At 34.5% G+C, this 16,651-nt stretch overlaps 1 protein-coding gene across 2 annotated transcripts in view; it reads right to left on the bottom strand.

Annotated features, from left to right (window-relative positions):
- The window catches only part of ZBBX (zinc finger B-box domain containing), a 91,314-nt gene that overhangs the window by 14,845 nt on the left and 59,818 nt on the right, over positions 1 to 16,651 (bottom strand). The window contains exons 13-16 of one of the 2 annotated variants that reach the window (XM_023753918.1): positions 15,607 to 15,746; positions 10,802 to 11,112; positions 7,334 to 7,487; positions 6,405 to 6,515 (exon numbers count right to left, since the gene is read on the bottom strand). In XM_023753918.1, the coding sequence (XP_023609686.1) occupies positions 6,405 to 6,515; positions 7,334 to 7,487; positions 10,802 to 11,112; positions 15,607 to 15,746 (716 nt within the window). The remainder of the gene's footprint in view (positions 1 to 6,404; positions 6,516 to 7,333; positions 7,488 to 10,801; positions 11,113 to 15,606; positions 15,747 to 16,651) is intronic. The other variant, XM_023753919.1, reaches the window with a different exon arrangement.

Here is a 16,651-nt window from a genome sequence, read left to right as displayed (position 1 = left end):
CATGTAATTTATTTTTATATTAGAACAAACATGGAGCCCGGCCCTAGTGGCTCATTGATTGAGTGTCAACCTATGAACCAGGAGCTCACAGTTCAATTCCTGGTCAGGGCACATGCTGGGGTTGCGGGCTCGATCCCCAGTGGGTTACATGCAGGAGGCAGCCGATCAATGGTTCTCTCTCATCATTGATGTTTCTATTTCTCTCTCCCTCTCCCTTCCTCTCTTAAAACAATAAAGATACATTTTAAAAAAATAGCAAAGATGAAGACAAAATAGATTAGTGTAAATTATTTTAAAAAATGAAAAGTATAGGCTTTAAAGAAAGTGAGAACACATCTCTAATTTCCTAAACACGAGTTCACTCTCTGCTGCCTTACGGGGCACTCAGTGGAAAAGTCCCGGAAGCACAGATCTAAGTCAGGTTATCACTGTGTTCTACCAGGGAAGTCAGGGCTTGATTTATTTCAAAGGTTGGTTCCGTTGGTTTCTTCAACAAGTGTGTCTCTTTCATAGTATGAAGAAAATAATCCCTTCAAATTTTATACTAATACAACATAATTAATTTGTACTTTGGCACCGTTCCAAGATTCTTTAATAAAGGGAATTTTCAAGGTACAAATTTAGAAATGCATAGAACTGGTAAAGTTTTAACCGTACTGAATCACTGTTCTGATTTAGATAAATATATTTATATTAAGTATAAATGATTTATATTAGAAGATAAGCTTGCATTCCCTTAACACAAATTGCCATTGTGTAAAATATTAAAATCTTTAGTGAAGTGCTATTGTCATTATCATAAAAATTATGATTTGACTGAACATATGCCATATAGCATTATGCCCAATCTATTGACTCAAAGGAAAATGTAAAATTCAGAAGAGAGGCTACAGACAGTTGGCATGTATTAAATATTTATGACTATTGAGTTATTTTTTTAAATTTACAGATCTACTCTGAATGTAGCTAGTACCCTAAGAAGAATCTTAATGCAGTGGGTAATTATTTAAGCAATTAAAACTGACTAAGGTAAGTCCCAAAGGGCATCAATTTTAATAAACACTTCAGAAATCAATTTTGAAAACACTTTTTGTTGGAATAAAATTATGAATAAATTAAAATAAGATCTTGACCTTTTGTGTCTATTTGTGTTTGGAGACTATTCTGGAAAAAAAATATCTGACAAAAATTTGCCTATGTTTTAAGAAAAATAAATGTACATATCCCTAAGAATTATTTTAATGGCAAGAATTTAAAAATGATTTACCCTTTTACCTATAATATGTAACCAATCAATATTTTATCCATAGCCATTTATAAAAGCAAATTTGCCATTCATTCCTGCATAATGAAGCAGTGATAGGAACAACAATAGAAGCACAGGTCAGTGCATGTAACAACAATTCACCTACATAAATCAAAAGTTCTAGGTCTATTGGTGCTCTTGTTCCAGCATCAAGAAGGGTTCAGCAATCTGGAGAAGGGGGCCGTGTATAACTTAAAGAGTCCAGAAACGAAATATAATTTTGAAAGTCATTTGGGGGTCAGAGGAGCTTAGCTAAAAGGAATTGTCTCAGGACCCCATGCTTTTTATTAACACAAATTGTCCTGAGGCGAGGCAGAGATATACACTTCAAAGGGTCAGGGTTTTGTATACAGTGGCCATTGTCAGATGGGAGGAATTAGCCTAGGGCTGTTCAGGTGTTTGGCCAGTAGGAGGCAATAACATGTAGATTAAGATGCCCTGAGCTGTCTGGTAGCAAGCAATCATCACTTTTCAGGTTTGGGGAAATGCCATCAGCCATTCCCAACAGGTGACAACATATGTGACTCAGCCCTTGTTGAGTCCCCCAGTTCCATCAGCCTTTCAATGAAACTCTTGCCATTATGACATGCTGGAATTGGCTTCCGGCATAGGTCTATGGAGAAAACCACACCCATCTATCTGTATTGTGCTAGGTTTCAGTCAAATAAAATTTAAAGGGGTTTAGAATGCTTATGAAAATAAAACAAACAAAAGATTTATTAGCAAGAACTGGACTTCTGCCAACACAGATAGATACGAGGTGAAAACATTTTGACATAATGTTGATGTCCTTCAGAAAATTCAGGAGAGTACAAATACTTTCCGAACTCTTATAACAACATCTGGCTGCCACAATACTTGAGGGTAATTGAACCCAATTGAGAAAAAAATAAAAGTATACCAGAAATGAATCAGACTTATGCTTAGCACACAGCAAGGAGACAGACCGTCTTTCTTAATGAAAATACATTCAAAATGCAATTTAGAGTAACCAACATGCAGACACAGAAGATGCTCTAATTTGGTCCTTGACTTTAGTCATTTATTTTATTCATGTAGGTGGGTATGTCATTCTCTTTCATGTTTATTGTATAAGCTTATTAATGTTATTGGTAGGGTTAAGATTTGAGACACAGTTAAGGCTGGCATTAATGAAAAATGCCACTATTGCAGGGATCATTCCATACTTTTTTACCGTCCAGTTGGTAGATTATAAATATAAGAAATTACTTTAGGAGTAATTTGTGCCATCACTGGCAATGTAATCTTGGGAAATTATAGATTAACACTGATCACAGTTAGACTCTAAATATAACACATGAAATCGCCCTTGGTATTAGCTGAAGAATATATGCTCTATGATTACTAATGAGACCATGCCAAATATTGGAAAGATAAAATTGAAGGATGCCTTTGGGTTATATTAATGGGCACATAGGAATATGAAAATATGAATCACTCACTGAATATTTTCATAGGAATATGAAAATATGAATCACTCACTGAATAACAACAATAGTCATGGTTGCTATTCTAATTACAAATTAAAATTGATGAAGCATCATCAGGGCAACATGGTTTTTGCACAGTGTTTCAGTAACAATTTTTATTCTGGTCATAAGACCCAATATTTCATTCTTGAACAAAGGTTGCAAAACATTATTGTCTATTGATATTCTTGCTCAACTGTGTAAATTACTGAGAATTTGTACATAAAACATAGAAATGTGTTTTCCAGCAGTTCTTGAAACACATATGGATATTTTATTCAGCAGCATGGTTTAGTGGAAAAATGCTAAACTGGGAAGCAAGAACCTGTCTCGTCTCCCAGAATTAGAAATCAGCTTCTGACCTGAGACATGAAAATTCATATCTTGCCAGTAAAATTAAGGAGTTGGACAGAATAATGTCTTAAATCCCTTCCAACTCTGAGAACTTATAAAATTCACACCCCTATCCCATTCAATTACAAAATCATGTGTCAAAATCCTAAAACTGCTAGGTACTGTGTCAGGATCCAGGTTATTCATAAGTGAATCAGACATTGCCCCACCCTCGAGTTGCCCTCCAGACTAACACACAGTCCTACGCTCCAGCTTCCCTCAGTCAGAAGCACTGCCTACGTGCTTACAATGACCCAGGGCCTGTTCCATCACTAAAGATGCACCAATGAACGGGACAGGCTAGGTTCTTGCTTTTTTTCCAACTATGGGTGGGATCAGCAGAAAATATACAAGTAAATGAAAATAATTTCATTTAGTGATAGGTTCTATGAGGAAGGTAAATGTGATTAAGGGACTCAAGTGACCAGGATGAAATAGATGGGGTGGTCTGAGAAGGCCTCTCTCTAAGGAGGCAGCCCCTGGGCTGAGACTGAATAATGGAAAAGAATCAATCATATGAATGAGGATATGAAGATGGAGATGAAGGCTTCAGAGCATCCTGGGTCAGAGGGAAGAGCACCGTTTAAAGCTAAGACATAAGGTAAAAGTGTGGCTTGTCTAAGAAAAGAAAGGAAGCCAGTGGGGCTGCAATGGGGGAAAAGCTGCAGTTAGAAAAGACGGGCAGGGCCAACACAGCTGCTGCTGTGTGAGGCACAGTAAGGAATATGATTTTTCTCAATCTTCTCTAAGAGGATATGGGATGCTTTTAAGCAGAAAGATTGACATGATACAATCCAAGGCTTAAATTTATGGGAAATACGATCCACTCCCTATAAATTATAAATAATTTTATGACAACAAATATGAATAATTCATTCACTGACTATAAGTAGTAGAATTTGATGGAAATTAATCATAGCTTTATGAAGAGGCAAAAGTGAATTTGGGGGAGACAAGTAAGAGGTGATGAACAACTGGCTTGGGTTCATCTTGAGCAGATAGAAGTGGTTAGATTTGAGCTGAAAACAGCAGAATCTACAGATAAATAGGATGTGATGAGAAAGAGAGTCAAGATGATTCTCTGGGCTCAGACTTAGCAATGTTTGGAAGGCGGTGCCATTTACAGAGACGGACAGATGGGTTGGGGGAGGACTAGGAGTAGGTTTTAGGAGGAGGTGGGTAGAATCAATGGACTTGCTGGTAAATACACATATCTCTCATAACTATCGTGTTTTACATTCACAAATCTAAAAAATCTTACAGAAATAGGAATTCCTTTATATACTGGCATCAGTTCAGAATGTAAGACTTCCACAAGTTATGGCACAGCCAGGAAAATTTTGTTTTACCTAAGGCCATTGATAAAGCCATTTTTGTCCCTATAAAGCCATTTCTCTATGCTCCTAACTGGTGAATCTTATGAATTCTTCAAGCTTTGGCTGAAATGTCATTTAGTCTCGAATACTTTGTATATCTACACTTTTCAGTGGCAAAACAATTATTTTACCATCGCCACGCCTAAAAGACTGCACAGGTACCTACCTCTATTATAACTATTATTAATTACACTTCAATCCCCAAAAGTATGTCTCTCACAGTCTTTTTATAAAACTTAGAGATGATGTAATTGATGCTTATATATCTATATAGCAGTTTTCTCAATATATGATTTTGGACAACTATATTAGTATAACTTGGAGTTGTCGATAAAATAAATGCGAATTCCTGGAGCTTATTTAAACCAAAATGAATCGGAATCACTAGGAGTGAGGTGAGGACAGTCATATTACAATAGGTCTCCTCCATGATTCTGCTCCCACTGACATCTGAGAACCTCTGTGCTAGACTCAGCTCTGGGCCACCGGAAGGAGGGCTACTTCACATCACCTGTGCCTGGTAGTGCCTGGCCTGAAGTCGGTGCTCTCACAGATGTTTTAATAGTAAATTATTGATTTCAACTGACAATTCCAAATGGATATTTAAAGGCATTTGGGTAATTATGTATGAAGATTTGTCTTAGTAACAAGTTTCTCAGAGCATGCTGCATGTGAATTTGTATTCATTAATATACCGTGACTTAAAACATTTCCTTTGACTCAGAAGGAAGCAACCAGAATTTTTGAAGATGATCTAGATTCTGATATGAGTATGGGTACCTAACAATAGAGCCAAAAAACATTTGTCATAAATGGATGATTTTTGCACTCAAAATAGTTCATGTCTGACGGTTTCATAACGTAAATGCATATGGAAAATATCTAATCTAGCCAAGGAGCTTTCATCATAGGATTAGGGTAAGGGAGACATGTAAGGCTTACATATCTGTACAAATTATATGTAATTAAATTTCTGGTTTTAAGATGGCTTTCAGACAAAGGCAAAAGGCCCCTTTTTCAAGTGACCCTCCTAAATTGTTCAGGGAACCTTACTGATGCATCCTTTATCCCCTAGTCCAGCCCAGTGCTAACATAGTCAACACGTCTGTGTTGAATTGCCTTAATTCATCAGTTATCTACTGCAAATTCACATAAAATTCGGCATAAATCAAACTTATTTTAGCAGGTATTATTGGATAACAAAAATGAACTAATAATACTATTGATTGGAATAATGTCAAAATTCTCTGCATATACTCACTACGAAAATATTGCAACACACATTCAACATGTCAAAAGAAAATCTTGCAATTATTTAGGGTAGAGAATAGAGTAAGTGAACTAAATCAAGAGCCCCAGGTTAACACCCTCAACATTAGGTTTAGAATCGAGGTATCTCAGCAGTAATCTTAGCCTAAGCCTTTCATTACGTAAATGGCTATATCTGACCATCATATAAAGCAAGTGGAGAAGTACACAAAACCCAGTATGAATACAGTTTTCCTCAGAGCGTAATGAAACTGAGTAGGTAAGGATTGCTCAAAGTATACACCATATCCTGAGCTATATTTTTAGAACATTATGCTCCAATACATTGCTACAGCAAATAACTAAGGTTGCAACTCAGTTTGTTTGTGTGTGTATGTGTTTGACAGGAATAATGACAACTCTAGGTTTTTTTGGTTTGGGGAGAAAAGTATAGGACAGTTAGTTAAAATGACTAAGTTTAAATTATAACACTGCAAAAATTAATTTTCAGGTGGCTGGTAAACTGCTAAAGACAAACTAATAGTGTGAATCACCAACATGTCACTGTCCAGTATGTACAGTCCATCTCACCCATCTTTTGCTGTGTTCTACTTGGTGATGGGTTCTGGTCACTTGGTGCAGCACCCGAAGCAACTGCACTGTTAGGACTTATGCTCTGGTCTGGGATCCAGTCTCTGTCTCCTTAAATAGAAAAATGGTACAATTATATACATTGTAAAGGAGAAAAATTCATTGTCGCTTTATTTATTTTTCTTTGTTATTAGGATTGAATTTATTGGGGTGACATTGGTTAATAAAACTATATTATCTTACTGGTTAATATTTAGCTAAAGAAGGAACATTTATAACAGTTTAGTATATATTATGAAAGACAAAATCTCATAATTACACAATAAAAACCATTAGGTTCACATAGCTTAATAAGGAGAAAAAAATAAACTCTAAATTGCAAAGATATTATACATGTTTGAAGAGAAACAAATATTTTAAGTATTTAACAATATTACATAAAGCATAATTGTTTGTATGTGAAAAAACACATTTGAATACAGAGGAATCTTAAGAACTCACGTGAAACCAAAATCTAGTTTTAAAAGAAAATTATAGATATGTCTCAGAAATCTCACAGATCCTGAGATTTTGGGATTTTTCTTTAAGCTGACATTTAAGAATCATCATATAATGCTCGCTAGTTAATAAATTGATTCAAAAGATTTATATTTCATAGTTTATTAAGGGACACATTTCTAAATTCTAAAAATAATCTCTCCCCAGTCTCATAATAGTCGTGTTATCTCTCATTCTGATAGCTGTCTTCAATATAAATATGTGGCAACTCACACGGGACTAATAATTTCAGCTAGAGAAGAATATAATGATTGTATTCGCTGAACAGAATTGTCCAATATTTCCTAAGATGAGGATGGACTGCTTTAAAAAATGTGTCAGAAAATTGTTAGGTTGGTCAACAGGCCAACTGATCTCATGTCTGAATTTACCTGCAATTGTTACCTTAGTACCGGAAGATCTGCGTTCTAAACTATGAGAAGGCAGCAAGTTGAGTCTTTTGTTTTTATCAGGAACAAAGAATCTTTCAAGTCCTTGATATTTTTCAGTAATAGGCTTATTTCTGAGGGCTATTTCTTGTAGCAACTAGGAAAAAAATATTCAACAAAATTAAGTTTATTTATCTCATCAACACAAAGCAGCATATTCATTCATTGAGTACCTACTATGTTCTTGGGATGGATTCTGCCCACCTCAAGTTTAATTTCTAGTAAAGGAGACATAAATAATAGCATTTATATATAATAAGTTTTGAGAAATGTATAAACCACAATTACAGTAATTATCTGAAAGTTGCCATCCAACCAAGGAGTACAGAAGTTCATGAAACAAAATTTTCCTTTCTCCTTTCTTTCCTTTATTTTTTCCCCTCAATGTCATTGCACACACATTATATGGAAAACAGGATCTCTCTCATATGCTGTGCTTTTTGAACTAGTGTCTTTTTCTATACATAATATTATCTCAAAGATGAAATGTCAAAGGGAATAAATCTGATCAGACTATGGTCATAGACAAAGTCCAAGTTAACAAAATATTCATCATGAAGCAATTAGGAAACTGAGGCAGGAACAAGCTATGTAATTTGAGTTTATATAGCTTGAAAGTAGCACACCTAGGTTTTGAATATAAGTCTATCTCATTTGATGCCTAGACTTACTCTATCACTCTATGAACTCATTTTTTATATGCTTTCATCCTAAGGAAGAGTACAAAAGAGATTAAACAGTACATGAGCCCTAACCAGTTTGGCTCCGTGGATAGAGTGTCGGCCTGCAGACTGAAGGGTCCCAGGTTTGATTCTGGTCAAGGGCATGTACCTTGGTTGCGGGCATATCTCCAGCCGGGGTTGTGCAGGAGGCAGCTGATCGATGTTGCTCTCTCATCGATGTTTCTAACTATCTATCCCTCTCTCTTCCTCTCTGTAAAAAAAAATCAATAAAATATATATATTTTTTAAAAAGTACATGAGTCTAGTAGGAAACAGATTAGAGATTTGAAGTGAGAGCTCCAGATGGGCTTACAATATATCAGAGTAGCTATCAGTATTTTAAAAGTTCCCTAATGGATCTAATGAATGCCCTAATGTGGTCTGTTCAAGCTGGTAACCAACACAAAAGAAATTATTATAACTTGTTTCAAATTTATAAATCATATAAATGCTAAAATGTACAAAACCAAGTAGTTACCAATAAATCATCTCATTCAAAGATAAGTCCAAGTCCACTCTACTCATATCTTCACTGGTTCCCCCAGACACTGAAACCAGTTTACAGAACCCCTTCAGCCGTAGTGGAGTTCATGTTTGGATTAGACAATTACAAATCTGGAAAGTTTTTAAAAGCCTTGGTCGGCAGAACAATGAAAGTGAGTTTGTTCTTCCCAAACTCACAAAGTTAACTTGGTTGTTTCAGAACCAGACCAAGAGCCCCTGACTAGACCACGTTCTTCCCGGCACCTGACTTTATCTCACTGCTGCTGCTCTACAACTTAGTACTTAATCTCATAGGTGGTCCCAGCTTTATGAAGAACTCAATTTCTGAAAACTGAAGTGCAAAATGAACTGCCATAGAGTCAATTTCAAAGTCCAGTAATGCCACTACTAAAAATTGTCACAATTGCTCACGCTTGAATTTTGGTCAGCAGAACAATGTCTGTGTCTATGGGTTATGTCTGTATGTTCTTTGGATAATCCCCTTCACCTTCTTTCATCCAGTCCCTTTATTCTCCCTCCCTCTGACAGCTGTCAGTCTGTTCCATGTATTCATGCCTCTGTTTCTATTTTGTCCATCAGTTTATTTTATTCACTTGATTCCACCTCTAAGAAATTTCTATACCACAATATATATTAATCTTTATAAATTAATTGTATTATTTCATTGAAGTTGACATTCTTTTCTAATTATATTTTAATATTATTAGATTTGAGTGTATCCATAAAAAGTTACATATTGTAAATGTTTCCAAAAGTGCTATCAAACTCTATGTACCTTTTTACATTTCAACTTTTACATCATATTCTTGAGATGTATCCATGTTAATAAAAATAGTTCTATTTTATTTATTTTAACAGAAGACCATGTCTCCTGCTAGGGCAAAGGTCAGCCGGGCCTATGCCCAGTGTAAGAGAACTGGGTGTCTTTGCTCAGGACTCCTCTCCTCTAACACAGCACACTGCATGTGCAGGTGCCACCAGCCCTCTTCATGATGCCCTGTGGAAACTGGCCAGTTAGAGTTCTTGTTTGTTCTGTTTGCACAAATTCAATCTATGATCAATTGTTTTCTTCATTGGAAGAAGGGAGAGTCTCCTGGCAAAGCCCTTCAGAGACTGAGCAGACTTTTAGGGATCTAAGGCTTTGCAGAGGTCTCAGTTCCAATTTGCCACATTAAAAAGGAACAAAGTGGGCACAGAAATCCAATCTCCAAACAGAAATAGCAGCAGCTCAATATTCAGTCCGAATTTTTGGTACCACCTTCAGTTTAGGCACCAGCCAATTACTTTAAAGCAGGGGTCCTCAAACTACAGCCCACGGGCCACATGCAAATACAAATATTGTATTTGTTCCCGTTTTGTTTTTTTTACTTCAAAATAAGATATGTGCAGTATGCATAGGAATTTGTTCATAGTTGTTTTTTTTTTAAACTATAGTCCGGCCCTCCAACGGTCTGAGGGACAGTGAACTGGCCCCCTGTTTAAAAAGTTTGAGGACCCCTGCAGTTTAAAGGGTTGTTAAAATGCTGGACTTGCCCATTTCCAAAGAATTTAACATTTGTCTTGCTCAATTTTCCAAGAGTTTATCATTAATAATCACTATTACCTAACATTTTTAGTATGTAGAACAGAGATTTAAATATAGTTTTAAAATTTGGTAGTAATGCAATAATTATTGCCAATAGCTACTTTACCATTTTTCCTAAGAAGAAACACAAACTTCACCCCTATTTCTTTATTAACCATGTTCCTGACAGATACCTTTAACTCCTATACTTACATTAAGCCACAAAAACTGACTTTATCTACATATATGCCTTTATTTCATTTTAGCCAGTGACTATACAGTAAAAATCTAGAAAGGATTTATTATACTAAAATATTCATAACAAAAAATTTCATTTAGAAAGGTAACAGCACTATAAATACGGTGCATGAGATAGGCCTTAAAGTTTTATTTGTTATAGAAGCCATTTATTATTATGGCATTTACCATATTAGAGATGTCCTGTAAGTCATTAACATTCTTTCCCATATAACTCAATCTTCAACTACCTTGTGATAATATACGGTAGTACATTTTAACTTCAATTGGAGGAAACATTTAAGAATGTATTGTGTGAGTATAAAATTTTCTTATGATGTTTCTTATAAAAATTTTAATATAACAAACATAATAGAAATTTACCAGTGGTGACTCTGTAGTTTTTGAATCTTCCAAGTTTGGCCTCTCCAGAAAGTTGCTAAATTCCAAGGATTCTTTGATGTCTTGAGACAATTTCTCCTTAATGGAAGGTGTTTCTAAATCTACCGTTGGAAAAGAATCCTTGTTCGCAAATGATATGCAGGAATTATTCAGAGTTTGATTACATTCCATATCAATTATACTTTTCTCTTTGAAATGTCTTTCAGAAAAGCTGCTTTCCCCTAATTTTTCAACAGCAGAAGAATATACATCAGGATCCACATTGTTGCCAAATTTTTTATTTGAAGTTCCTGCTGTTGAAAACACACATTTATAAAAGTTAAATAAATAAATTTAAACAAATACATTGATTAATCTGTTCATAAACCAAATGTTCTGTGATGTAAACCTGTATCAATAAACCCTATTTTATCAATGTTTCTTTACTGAGTTCTCAGTGTTAAGATACTATTATGCTGTTTTTGTTCCTAAATGATAATCATGATTTACTTAGACATTCAAACCTTAATGAGCTAGAGACTAATGGAGTGAGGCAAGATTTTATTTTGTAATGAAATCTTGAAATTGATGCAAATTTTTATTCAGCCTTTGGTTCAATTCCCACTTGCCTACCTCCTCTCCCACTCGACTTTTACAACAGCAATTTATGAGAAATAATGCGGAGGGAATCTTATTTCCACATTTCACCTCTTTTCCACAGCATGCTAGTGATGAGGAGAAGGCAAAAAGAAATCTGCCAGATGAATGAGCAGCAGTTAGAGGCATAGAAAATGTTTAATCTGGGACACCTGCTTCTGGAAAGCTACAAAATGAGCAAGATTTTATGAGTCACCACCTCATCATGTCTGCTTTTACCATATCACTTGGTTTAGATCATTGGTTTCAACCTGGTCGCACAATGGATTCGTCTGAAGGTGCTCTTTAAAATTGTTAGTGTGGGGGCCTGACCCCAAACCAACTGAATCAAACACTGGGAGTGGGACCCGAGCACTGCACTGTCTTTGTTGGTTTATTTTCCTCCACAAGTTCTCCAGGTGATTATAATGTGCAACTCGGGTTGTGAACATTGGTCTTAGATTTTCTAAGGAATTAAAATCATTTAACAATTTTTGCACCACATTGCTTTCATTTTACATATATTTTCCAGAATGAATACAGCTTCATCTGATTATCCCTTATTAGCTTTCTAATGTAAATAGCTTATCTCTATAAATATACCGTGTAAAACAGTAGAGGCTATGACTAAAATAATCTCCAGTGATGTAAATTCTGTCTTGCTGCCCAAAGGAATTGTTGCAATCAAATGTTGCTATAGCTCAGCTATTACATGTAGTATTTACTTAGAACTTTCACATCCAACAATTATCACCTCAAATTGCACAAATACTATCAGAAATCCAATAATGTGTATGTCATAGAAATGCTTTACTAAGAAAAACTTTATAAAGGCTATTCAATTTAATGAAACTTCCACAATAATGCTCTATTTTCCTTCTACACTTAAATAGAAGTTATCTGATTTTTTCCAGTAGAAACACATGCAATTTGTTATATGGAAATGTCTGCAATTAATCTCTATGATATTCACTTAAGGTGGCAAAATTTCATTATTAGGATCTTCTGTTGTTGAAAATGAGACAAAACATCCATTTATTAATGTTTAAAATGTGATACAGAATGTACAGGTATGGTTTAATTTACTCTATTCATTGGAAGCCCTGTTAAGTCATAAAAATTAGATATCTTGGTTCAATATTCATAAATCAATTTAATTAATCACATCAATAGGTTAAAGAAGAAAAATCAAAGGATCATGTCAATAGATGCAGAAAACATGACAAAATCCAACACCCACTTATGATAAAAACACTCAGCAAACTTGGAATAAAGGGAAATTCTCAATCTGATAAAGACTACAGAAAAAAACCACAAATGCACACACACACACATACACACACACACAAAACTATAGTTCACATCATACTTAATGATGAGAAACTAAAAGCTTTACTCATAAGATGAGAAATAAGGCTAGGTTTTACCCTCTTACCACTCCTTTTTCAACATTGAGCTGCAAAACCTAGCTACCCAGTAAAACAAGGAAAGGGAATAAAAGAAATGCAGATTCAGAAGAAATGAATTTGATATTGTTCACAGATAATATGATTGTCTACGTACAAATTCCAAAAGAATTTTAAAAAACCCCTCCTATAACTAGTTATTGAAAGATTGCAGGATGCAAACTAAACATACAAGTCAATCACTTTTCTATATACCAATATAAACAAGTAAAATTTGAAATTAACATAATAGCATTTACATTAGAAAACAAAAATGAAATACTTAGGTATAAATCTAACAAACTATGTACAGATCTATATGAGTAACACTAGAAATACCTGATTAAATAACTCAAAGACTAAATAAATATATAGTCCGTGTTCATGGATAGGAAGCTTCAATATCATCAAGATGTCAGGTTTTCCCAACTTGATCCATAGACACCATGAAATCTCAATCAAAATATCAGCAAATTATTTTGTGGCTATAGATAAATTGATTCTAAAATTTATATTAAGAGGCAAAAGACCCAGAATAAGCAACACAATATTGATGGAGTAGAAAAAGTCAGAAAACTGACACTATCCAACTTCAATAATTATGGTACAACTATGCAATAAAGACAACGTGGTATTAGCAAAAGTATAAAAAAAATTGATCAATGGAGCAGAATAGAGAATCCATAAATAGACCCACATAAATATAGTCAGATGATATTTGACAAAAGAGCAAAGACAATACAATGGAGAAAAGACTGTCTTTTCAACAAACAGGGCTGGAACAACTAGACCTCTGCATGCCCCCAAAGTCAATCTGAACATAGATCTTACACCCTTCACAAAAGTTTACTCAGAATAAGTGATAGACCTAAATGTAAAATGCAAAATTATAAAACTCCTAGACCACTGGAGAAAATGTAGGTTATATTGGGTATCACGATGACTTCTTCAAACACAATACCAAGCAGATTCCCTGAAAGAAATCATTGATAAGCTGGACTTTATTAAAATTAAAAATGTCTGTTGTGTGAAAGACACTACCAGGAGAGTAAGAAGACTTGGAGAAAATATGTATCTATTAAAGTACTGTTATCCAAAATAACAAAAGAAATCTTAAGAAAATATGAAACCCAACTAAAAAAATGGGTTAACACCTTAGCAGACACTTCATCAAAGAAGATATATTGATGGAAAATAAGTATTGATGAAAAGATGTTCAACATCATAAGCCATTAGAAAATTGAAAATACAAACAATAATGAAATACCACTACACAATTATTAGAATGGCAAAAATTTGAAACACTGGCAACACCAAATGCTGATGAGGATGTGGAGAACAGGAACTGGCATTCATTGCAGGTGGGAATGCAAAATGGTACAGCCACTTTGGAAGACAGTTTGGTGATTTCTTACAAAACAAAATATACACTTAACATGTGATTCAACAATCAAACCCCTTGAGTATTACCCAAATGAGCTGAAAATGTAGGTCCAAACAAAAACCCACACATAGATATATATAACAACTTTACTCATAATTGCCAAAACATGGAAGTGATCAAGCTATTTTTCAATAAGTGAATGTATAAATAAATTGTGGTACATTCAGACAATGGAACTTCAGCACTAAAAAGAAATGAGCTATCAAGGCATGTAAAAACATAGAGGCACCTTTAAATGCATAATACTAAGTGAAAGAAGCCAATTTGAAAAGACTGCATATGATATGATTCCAGCTCTATGACATTCTAGAAAAGGCAAAACTATGGAGACAGTAAAAAGATTAGTGGTACCCAAGGGTTAGGAAGAAGGGAGATATAAGAAATCAGAGCACAGAGGATTTTCAGAGCAGGAAAACTATTTTGAATGAAATATAATACTGGACACATGTCATTATACATTTGTCCAAACCCATAGAATGTACAACCAAGAGTGAACCCTAACATAAACAATGAATTTGGGGTGGTAACAATGTGTCCATCTATGGTTGTTGACTGACAATGTACTATTCTGGTTTGAGATGTTAATAGTGGGAGAAGTTATGAGTTTGTGGTGACAGAGGGTACATGGAAACTCTGTACTTCCTGTTCAGTTTTGCTGCAAACCTAAAACTGCTCTAAAAAATAAAGCCTAGCTCCGGCCGGTTTGGCTCAGTGGATAGAGCGTTGGCCTGTGGACTGAGGGGTCCCAGGTTCGATTCCAGCCAAGGGCACATGCCTGGGTTGCAGGCTCAATCCCCAGTAGGGGGCATGAAAAAGGCAGCTGATTAATGATTCTCTCTGATCATTGATGTTTCTCTCTCTCTCTTTCTCTCTCTCTCTCTCTCTCTCTCTCTCTCTCTCTCTCTCCTCTCCCTTCCTCTCTGAAATCAATAAAGAAATATATATATTTTTAAAAATAAAAAATAAAGCCTATTTAAATAAATTAAGTATCTTTAAAGTAACACTTAATGAACATTTATATTCAGCATTTTCACTCAGGTAACTGGAACACTATGCTACAGTTAAGTCAAAAAATACCCTCTGGACTAGATCTGGAGCTCTGTAAAAGTCCTAAGCCCCCATGTGGATATACTTTCAACCAATTTTCTTCTGAGAACTAAAATTTCTGGGGTTAAAATAAACAGCAAAATAGTCAAAGCTTGTGTATACTGTACTACCAGTTGGTTCTATTTAATTACCAACATTTATTGTTAATAATAGTAATCAACAAGGAAAAAAGTTACCTTTCGAGTTATCTTCACAATAAGAAGGGCTGTTGCTTAGATGAAGATGTAAGAGGTCTATTTTTCCCTTGGTGAAAACATGATGCTGATGGATATCATTTTTATACGGAAAAGTATTCTGATAATCATAAAATGCGCAACTTCCATGTTTATGGAAAAGCAAAAGAATAGCATTGAAAGAAATAATATTAAAAAGTAAAAAGTCCCAACTTATTAAAAGAAATATAATAAAACCTTAAAGAAATAGGGGTATTCACATTGATTTAATGTTTATTTCAGCCTTGCTGTGGACACATTCTAAGCTACAAGTAACTAAGTAGTATTATGGAATTAAAAGAAATAGGCAATTGGGCCAACACTGGTTTTACTACAAAATTTTAATTGAAAGTTGTTTTTCTTTTTAAATTCTCAAATAAATGTGGTTCCTTATATTCTTTCTTCAAAAGATCAAGTGTTAATCTTTTAAGCTCATTAAAATGTGATGAAATCAAAGGTGTTTTCTTTAAATTAATTGAATTTATTAAGATGGCATTGGTTAATAAAATTATATAGGTTTCAGATATACAATTCTATAATACATCATCTGTATATTATATGATGTGTTCACCACCCCAGGTCATTCTCCTCCCATCAAATCAAGGTTTTATACTTAAATAAACTTTTAGTTGTTCATAAATGAACTATTTTAGTTAAAATACCATATGTGGTATTTGTTTCATTTTTAATTATGCTTACCATATATATAAGCATAGTTATAATTTAAATAACATTTCAATGTATTGAATAATATATTTAATAACACCTAAAATTTATGTAAACTCTATATAGTACCATTGTAAAAACATATGCATTATGCTTCATCAAAAAGATCCTCTTGAATCACCTTGATTCTTTATGATTTTTCAAAGAAAATAGGAAGCTCGATGGGCACTTCAAAACCCAAGATGCAAAACTGTTGGTAAACAATGATCAGTAACTTTTTCTGCCTTCTCTAATACCATACAGGGAGGTCAAAGCAAAGATTTGTGATAACATATATAAAATA

The sequence above is a fragment of the Myotis lucifugus genome, unplaced genomic scaffold, assembly GCF_000147115.1.
Source record: "Myotis lucifugus unplaced genomic scaffold, Myoluc2.0 scaffold_53, whole genome shotgun sequence".
Classification (NCBI taxonomy): Eukaryota; Metazoa; Chordata; class Mammalia; order Chiroptera; family Vespertilionidae; genus Myotis; species Myotis lucifugus.
The sequence above is the reverse complement of the archived record's forward strand: the minus strand, read 5'-3'. Positions and strand labels throughout refer to the sequence as shown.